General features: G+C 37.9%; 1 protein-coding gene across 2 annotated transcripts; it reads left to right on the top strand.

The window, feature by feature from the left end:
- Positions 1-622: 622 nt before the first annotated feature.
- Positions 623-7,497, top strand: LOC306754843 (poly(rC)-binding protein 2-like). Of its 2 annotated transcripts, none has more exons than XM_079238936.1 (13): positions 623-759; positions 1,591-1,715; positions 2,754-2,777; positions 2,865-2,897; positions 3,011-3,127; positions 3,216-3,347; positions 3,435-3,563; positions 3,666-3,740; positions 3,963-4,004; positions 4,355-4,427; positions 4,517-4,572; positions 5,084-5,253; positions 6,279-7,497. In XM_079238936.1, the coding sequence occupies exons 2-13, from the start codon at positions 1,647-1,649 to the stop codon at positions 6,313-6,315; spliced, it is 957 nt and encodes a 318-aa protein (XP_079095062.1). In that variant the 5' UTR covers positions 623-759; positions 1,591-1,646; the 3' UTR covers positions 6,316-7,497. The 2 variants fall into 2 exon arrangements, with proteins under 2 accessions (XP_079095062.1, XP_079095061.1); XM_079238935.1 differs by having other exon boundaries at positions 3,963-4,022.
- The last annotated feature ends 1,710 nt before the right edge of the window (positions 7,498-9,207 follow it).

Here is a 9,207-nt window from a genome sequence, read left to right as displayed (position 1 = left end):
TATATATGTGTCCACCATAGTGACAACTATGCATGAAAGGGTTAAGCTGGAAAGCTCCATCGACTAAATAAAAGTTAAGCACAAAATCTACCATTAACAATTTAAAATACGATCATTGGTGCTTGCCTAAAACGCACAAAATAACTAAATTGATCTGGAAACAAGAACTCCATAGTTGCAACGCTAAAAATGTAAGCCGCGTTTTTAACTGCAGATCATTGACTTTTATATATAACTGCTATAAAGTTTTAGAATGTCTTCATTTGCTTTCTTTACCTCTGTTTGATCCGTAGAAATTTAATTAAGTAAGTCAAAAAATATTTTATTTATTCTTTTTATTTTTACTCTGGTTCTTTACATGAGGTTCTGTCAGTACAGCATATTAATAGCATGTGATATATATATATATATATATATATATATATATATATATATATATATATATATATATATATAATGTGTGTGTGTGTGTGTGTGTGTGTGTGTGTGTGTGTGTGTGTGTATGTATTTCTACGATGTAGAGGCGTGGATCCCCGCTGGTGGGCGTGTGTGACCCAGTGGATGGGCGGGCCCGTGACAGGGTCGAAGTTGAACGTGTTTTTGTCTTTTGTGCTAAGCAGAAGAGAAGAGTGGAGTCCGATCGATCAGCGGCGTCTTTTCCCTCTTCCCCGGATCCTTTCAAAACTCCCTCCCGAACCTCTCCCCTTCTACCCTTGCCACCCTACCCACCCCCTGAACACACGTCAAGCGACGGTTCGGGTAAGATTTGCAGAAATCCAGTTATGTGTCTACTATTTTTTACCCCGTTACAAAGTGAAGGACGGAGGTAACTCATTGCGAGCCATAGGCCGCGGGATGCGACTGTTTCCTGGATCGCACGATGCTAATGCTAGCGTGCTGAATGGAAAATTACCGAGCTGGATTTAAATGGATGGCTGACCCACAGTTTGTTGCTATCAGCTGTGACTTAACAGAATTTTCTAAATGAAGTATTTCAATTGAATAGATCAGTCAGCCTTCTTCTGAAGCCAGTTGGGATTTTTTTTTTAAAGTTAGGTAGAAATGTATTGGCGCTAACTCATATCTCTTATCACGGTTGCATGACTAGCCTTGATGCTCATTCGCGGAATGGGATCTTGGATACTTATGTTGTTTCCAGATCCCTGTGTTTATACTATCGATGCATTCTTGAGCTTAACGTGCGGTGACATGTATGATTGTTTTAAGTACCTTGGACATAAATCATACAACAAAAGCAAGAAGTTATGTCGCTGCAGCTATCCAGTGCCGGGAAATAGCCACGACCCCAGGGAGACAGTGGGTCATTGTGCCAACGTGAATAAGTGGACTTGTGCCAACCTAATGTGAATTACCAAACTGAAACGTGTCATTCTTTCGAAGTGGCAAGCTGACTTTGTTTAAGTGCAAAGCAAGCTCGTCTTCACAAAATGTTGACTGTCTGCATCACTTCATTGATTTGCTCTGGCAGCAGCTTTTTTAGTAAACACACTTCAATCTGAAATGCCTTCACTGTTTCCAGCTACCACATTTGCCTCTAATTTTTCTCTCTCCCATTTGCAACTGTTGCAGACACTCAGCCACTAACCAAAAGCTCACTCCGTGGGCCAGTGTAGTGTGTCACAGCGATGGACTCAAGTCTAGTTGAAGGCGGACTTAATGTCACCTTAACCATCAGGCTTCTTATGCATGGGAAGGTGAGTGGGACTGTGTATGAATTCTGCGCTTCGATCCGCTCCACTGCTGTTTCACCCTCAATCCTGACCCTTAAAAGGTTTTAACTGAGAAAAAAATTGTATTTGATTATAGATAATAAATGAGATAGTTATCTTGTTGAAGTTTGCTGTTCAATAAGTTGCAGCTAAGTTTTTAAGCACACTTTTCCCGCTTTGTTTATATAATAAAGAAACGTTCGGACTTCATCGCAGGATCTTTAAACAGCAGAGGGGTATTTTGTGTATTGTTTTAACCCCAGCTATGCAAAGCTAGCATGAGGTCTTGCTATTTTATATATTTTATTTAATTTGATGGCATAAGTTTATCCTAAATAATCTGGAGACACATTTGCACACAGCATGCATGAAAACCTGAAAATTCAGCTATACTGAAATCACCAAACTGAGAAGCCAACTGTTCCCTTCATCATTAATGCTAGCTTTGCACCTTTGGGGAGAACAGTTTGCAAAGTAACACCGAAGGTGCAGTCTCACAACCGAACTGTAGGCTCTCTCATCTCGTCACACTGAGGAACAGAGGCTGCAGAATCTGTCCCACCATTGGTAGTTATCTGTTGAGTACAGTAGGAGTATGAGCCCAGCTGCCCTGTCTGTCTCATCATTGTACTGTAGGAACGGCTGTTCCTGCTTGGTGGACTGAAAGGATTCAGGTGTTACTCTTGAATTGATAATCCAGTATTGTGCAGTGCTCTTCTGCTGTTTGCGTCAACATTTTTCTTCATTTTTACATGCAGAGCCTACATTCTATTCTTTAGAGACAATTATGGCTTTATAGGTTTTTTTAAACATATATATACTTCACTGTTGCCACGAACCTTTAAAGTAAATGCATCTTAAATGCACAGCTGCATAATTTTTCCTTTCCTATCGCACATTTAAAAAGTTTTTGGCTTCGTTTCACCTGGAGATTTATTAAGGGGATGGTAAAAATATCTAATATGTATTGGGTGATATATTTGTTCATGTTTTGTTTGTTGTTTTTTTTTATCCCTCCTGTAGGAGGTTGGAAGCATCATTGGCAAGGTGCGTGACTTTTACTACTAGAGTGATGCTATCTGCTGCCCGTTCTCGTCTGTTTTGTAGATAATGCATATTTGTGTTTCTCTACAGAAAGGAGAGTCGGTGAAAAAGATGAGAGAGGAGGTAAGGTCTTTCTCAACATGCAGGCAGACAAGAAGAAACATGTGCTGTTGACTCATTTATCATGTCACGGAGACGGACTCAACACTTCCCGTTGTTGTTCCTCTTGTCTGCAGAGTGGCGCTCGCATCAACATCTCAGAGGGGAACTGTCCAGAGAGGATCATAACCCTTGCGGGACCCACCACCTCCATTTTTAAAGCCTTCTCTATGATCATTGAGAAACTTGAGGAAGTGAGGGATGCTTGCTGCATGAACGTATAAAAAGTACTGTGAATGCAACTTCTTTTTTCTTATCCTGTTGATGGTGCTTCATCTCCAGGATATCAGCACCTCAATGTCCAACAGTACGGCCACCAGCAAACCACCAGTCACCATGCGCCTCGTCGTGCCTGCCAGCCAGTGTGGCTCACTCATCGGCAAGGGTGGTTGTAAGATCAAAGAAATCCGTGAGGTATGTTATCGTGTACCCTGAACGATTTTTGATCTCCCAGCTTGTCCCTGGTGCATCATGTGTGATGTGTGTCATTTATGTCTTCAGTCAGCAGGAGCTCAGGTACAAGTAGCAGGGGACATGCTGCCCAACTCAACAGAGCGTGCCATCACTGTTGCAGGGACCCCACAGTCCATCATCGAGTGTGTCAAGCAGATCTGCGTTGTCATGCTTGAGGTATAAACGCTGTTTTAATGTAATGCTCAGTTTGAGGGGTTTTAATGATTCTTAATGGTTGGTGTTACTTAAGAAGTCAACAACAGATGTTTCTGCTTTTAGTCTCCACCAAAAGGAGTGACCATCCCATACAGACCCAAACCCTCAGGCTCTCCTGTCATCTTTGCAGGTGGTCAGGTAAATTTAAAAAAAAAAAAACAAACAGCCTTTTTGTGAAGGAAGATACTTTTAGATGATCAGAGGAGTTTAACTGTTTTCATGCTTCAGTAGCTGGTGTGCTTTATTCCACAGGTTTGGTTTTTTTGCTCTTGTAACACACCAAGGACAGAGGACTGATAGATATTGGTGTACAATGTGTCAGACGACCACTCCCTCCTAAGAGCTGTTCTCTCCTTGCAGGCATACGCTGTCCAAGGGCAGCACGCCATTCCACAGCCTGATGTAAGTGAAGGGCCCTCTGTAAGTGACTTAATATATTTGCAACTTCGGTCCTGGGAAGCCATGTCACCCTCTTATTTCATCTCCCCGTTTTTTGTTTTTTTTGTTTTGTTTTGCTGCCACTCTTAGATGCAACTATCCATTTAAAAAAATAGATTAAAAGCTCAAATAAGTTTGTAATATTTGAGGTAAAATCATTGATTCCATGCTCCATTTCAATGTTTCTTCTCATTATCACTGTACCCACTTACAAAAGGGGAATAACATTTTGGGCTAAGTATGTTTTCTCTCTTTCTAATATGTGTGTGTGTGTGTTTGTTTTTTTTATGTCTTTCCGTTTGTTGTTTTAATAGCTCACCAAACTTCACCAGCTGGCCATGCAGCAGAGCCCTTTCCCCATTGCACACAGCAACCAGGGCTTCCAGGGTAGGTCGACATGGTGACACAAGGAAAAATATTGTTATTTTTGCGCAGTGTATTCACTCTCATAGGGTTTCTTTTTTTCTCCTTTTAAGCTGGGATGGATGCCTCTGCACAAACTGGCTCTCATGAGCTGACCATTCCAAATGATGTAAGTCACATTTGTTTTCTTCTTTTTTTTTTTTAAGAGCCTCTTTGTTATTGGACATTTTCTGGGGCTGTGACGATATGCTTTTGTCTCGATTTGGTTTTATTCCAATTGTTTGGGGTTTTTTTGGTGCCGATTTGATTTAAATTGCAATTCTCACGATTCTTTGATATTGCTGATTTTTCTAGACTAAAAAAATTTTTGTAAATTTTTTTTTTTTTTAAATGCACAAAACTTTTAAAAAAAAATGTTTTTTGGTTTTTTTTTTTTGGTAGTCATTTTTTTTGACACAGTAACAACACAGTAGCCAGACCATCATTCTTCTGCTATAATGCTAAAGAAGACAAGTAAAAAGATAAATAAAAACAATTATAATGGATTATTTTTATTTGAATCTACTTTAAAATTATGAAGCAAAAAATCCAGATACTCAATTTTTTCGATTCGATTTCTCACCCCTGATATTTTCCTCTGTGGCGTTGAAAGCATCTGTGTGACGTTACCTCTCATTCAGCTCATCGGCTGCATCATTGGCCGTCAGGGCGCAAAGATCAATGAGATCCGTCAGATGTCTGGGGCTCAGATCAAGATTGCCAACCCAGTGGAGGGCTCAACTGACAGACAGGTCACCATCACTGGCTCCCACGCCAGCATCAGCCTGGCAGAGTACCTAATCAATGCCCGGTAAGGAGGAAGTTCCAGACTAGTGCAGCTTGTCAATCACAGAGGCACAAGTGGACAGAATAAAAAGCAACGTTTTAGTCCTTCCTTTACTTTAGTCTGAGTTTATGGTGGTTCTGTTTACCGAAGCAGCTATTTGTTGCCAAGGATCTTAGAACAGAGATAAGTATATATGTGCATATTCATAATAGCAAGCCACTACAGTTGTTCCACAATGTGCTGTCCAAGTGTGTGTTATCACAACAACCCAAACAAAGTGCAAACTATGGTTACATATTTAACACTTTCATGAAAAACCTGCTTAAAAACTATTGATCTTAGAGTTTAATCCAACACCATTTCTAATGCCAGAGAAAGGAAGTAATCATTTCCTCTATATAAATAACATTTACGAGTTCTGTCCTGTGCTTTTTAATATGTGGGCTTCAGGAAGCAGCCATCATATCCTGAGTGCCTTTTTACAAGAGTCCTTTCCCCGTATCAGTTGTGCCATGGAAAAAGCAGACGTCTTCATTAACATACTGCTGTTCCGCTTCGCTTATTCTCACATACCGAACAAAGGCAGCTCAGCCTCGCATCTGTATGTACTTGCTCACATCTAGCCAGGATCTCTGAGTTGGAATGTCTGCGCTCTCAAAAATACAGTGCACAGCATCGGCGGGCGAAAAGGCCTGTGTGAAAAGGGTCAAGCAGATTTAAGGAATCAAGACATTTATTCATCAAGACACCATGTCTTATTATCAGTCAATCCCACACATGTTTGTGCAGGACCCAAATTATCAACTTTTAGTCTTCCTCCTGTTTAAAAAAAGTCATTTTTGTTGTTGTAAAGATATTAATTGAACATTTTAATTCTAGCCACGTATGAACAGTTACACATCTACTTTAAATTTGAACATGTCCTGAATCTTAAATCAATGGATTTAAGGATGTAATTTATAAATCTTAATACATTTTCTGGTGTTTTTTTTTATTATTATTTTTTTTTATCAGAAATTACATTTATAGTCTCTCTCTTTTCTGCTCAGACTGTCTTCTGAAGCTACTGGACTTGCAGCCAACTGACATGGAGGATCTTCATCAGCACCTAATGGAAACCCCACCCCTACTTTTTACCAAGAGGTCCTTCATCAAACTTAATGCAAAAACCAAGTACTATAAACTCACTGTTTTCTCCTGCTTTGGTTCGATACCTACTCAGTTGTAATTACACCATCGCCATGATATTGGTATTTTATTTATTTATTGTTTTTAAATTCCCTTTGCATATAGTTTTCAAAGATTTTTCTTCAGTTGTGTTTTTTCCTCATATTTTGCTGTATATCTGTTTGATCTTCTTGATATACTGTAGGTAAAAAAAAAAAAGTTTTAGAAAAATCTGAAAAGGCATAATGTTTTTCTTATGTCAGATTTTTCTTAGAAAATGTAAAAATGAAGAAAAAAAGACAATAACATTTTAGATGGACTGTTCTTTCCCTTCTTTTTAAATACCTATTTATTTTTATTTAATACACAGTTTCCTTGTAAAAGTAAAACTCATTGATATTTGCCATTTACTATTTGAAGCTGTACTTCCTGAATGAGGCATTGTGGGTTTAACGGGTTTATAGTGGGTATAGAGGAGCTGAAAGTGTATGCAGGACAAACTTTGAAGTCGGAAAGTAATTTATCTCGTTTAGTGCAGGTTCAAAGGATAATTTTGAGCCATGTCACGTCTCACCTCTAACTTGCTCAGTAATGGTTTTGTGTCATTCCTGTCTTTCCATCAGTTTTATTTGTCGATCAGGACTTTTGAGCATTGTTGTGTACTGGATTCTGATAAGGGTGGGTGGGCCTTGGGCACCAGGAAGGGGTCTGAATGAGAGGAAAATATTTTCTTTTCTCATAAATTACTAAGACCATAGTGATGATGATGATAACATTGATATGTTTGTTTTAAATAGAGAAAATATTTTTTTTAACTGCAGGGCTGGGGAATGCTGCAAGGGGCAAAACTACAAGACTTACTGGTCTTTATAAGTATATTATACCGAGGTATTAAATTATGATAAACTAGAATGAGAATTATAGAATTAACACTAGTTTCCTGCTATCCTTTTTTGCCTGGGTCAGATTTTATTTTTTATTATTCTTTGCAGGATGAAGAACTCAAGTTTTTTGTGCACGTTTTCAAACTATTGTAGATCTGGGTGCAATTAAATTGTTGAAGAAATGAAATGCAGAAATAAAAGATGTGAAATGCTTAAACAGTCCTTTGTCATTTTTAATAAAAGCCTGTCATCTCTCTTAATATTAACCACAAAACACAACTGGGAAAAAAATGTTTGACATTTCAATGGAAGAACATATGCGTAGCTTCAACAAGAAATGACACTGGGACATTTTGGACATGCTTAAAGTCATTGAAAATAATTTTATTTCTCGTTCAGCTGTCTTATGTGATGCAACAGCACAAACTGTAGCTAGAACATGGCCTGTCTTTTTAAACAAACATCTCACATTTGTTTCAACCAATACATTATTTATTGTTGCTCATAATATTTTGCTTTTGATATAATTCCTATGTTACAGGTACAATGTGCAATGCTGTATAAAAACAAAATTGATATTTAAACGGTAACCCAAAGGATACTTACAGTTACCTACTTGTAACCACCACAAAGAAGTGCTCTACTCTTTATCTGGCTATTCCTGCAGTCATCTTAAAGGGTAAAAGAGACAAGATGAGGTTTTTAGGAAGCCTGCCAACATCATAAGGAGGCCTTTTGGTTCATTAAAAAATAAATACAATGATGTAATGCATATTTAGCTTTGACCAGTGAGGCTTCAACTTTTTTGTCTTCATGCTGATATCTATTAAAATAACAGCAGGAAGTGAAACTGCCTTGAATGAGTTAATCATGCCACAGTAACAATCTTGTTGTTAGCCATGGTGTTTCATCAAATAAAAGTCAATATTTCCCATTTTTGCTTTAATTTGGACCTTCACGTTGGAAACTGTTGGTTTATTAACACCTAATTACTATTAAAATGTATTGCTTTTCACCTAGCAACATTACAAATGTTGCCTCAAGTGACCTTAACTCAATGCTAGCTGGGCTCAAATGTGTAAAGGCAAAATATTCATGGAAATGTGGATTTTGAAATTCTTATTCTGTAAACTTTTTACATTTCTTTTGTAATAAAGTTGTTTTAAAAAAAAAAAAAAAAAAGCAATTCTTCTCTGGCCAGATAAATAATGGGGCTAAGTTAGGAGCTAGCATAGCGCACCTGGCTACCGGTAATGAACATTAGAAGTTGTGTCTCATTGTACATGATATAGGAGCCAAACTTTTATCATTTAAAATAACATACAAAACTAAAAGAACAAAAATAAATATCCCTGCCTCTAAAATATCAAGTTCGAGCTTCATTTTTATAAGTTCACAAAAAGCCTTGACCTCAACAGACAACAGTGCAGTGCTGCTGGAGGGACTTTGTGAAAGCACTTTGTTGCTTAAACTAGCAAAGTTGATTTGTGGTTTGTAATTTTAGCACATGCTAAAGGATGGACATAACTTTTAAAAAAAACTAAACAAAACTATTTTAAGACCTGTAAACCAGTAAACATCGAGTTACCAGTTTATTAGGTAAAACTTATCTGTAGACTAGCCTGCTATAGCTCAACTATTAATGTAGCCATCATAAAGGCTAAGTGCATGAAATTGCTTCAAAGAACTGATGTTTATTTTTCTTTTTTTTAACCACCCCATCTGTATTTGGTTAATTAAAAACAAAGCAGCCATCCAGGAACACATCATTAAGTACAGATATTGTACTTCATTAACTAGATAACTTCTTGAATATAAAATAACCAGCTTATTTTGAGTGAACCCAAAAGTCTCCTATCTTGTCACAGATAAACACAATAAAAACCTCATACTTGTCATATGCGTGTTTGAAACTCAGTAGTAGGTG

This window comes from Telmatherina bonti (genome assembly GCF_933228915.1).
Source record: "Telmatherina bonti genome assembly, chromosome: 4".
Lineage (NCBI taxonomy): Eukaryota > Metazoa > Chordata > Actinopteri > Atheriniformes > Telmatherinidae > Telmatherina > Telmatherina bonti.
The sequence above is the reverse complement of the archived record's forward strand: the minus strand, read 5'-3'. Positions and strand labels throughout refer to the sequence as shown.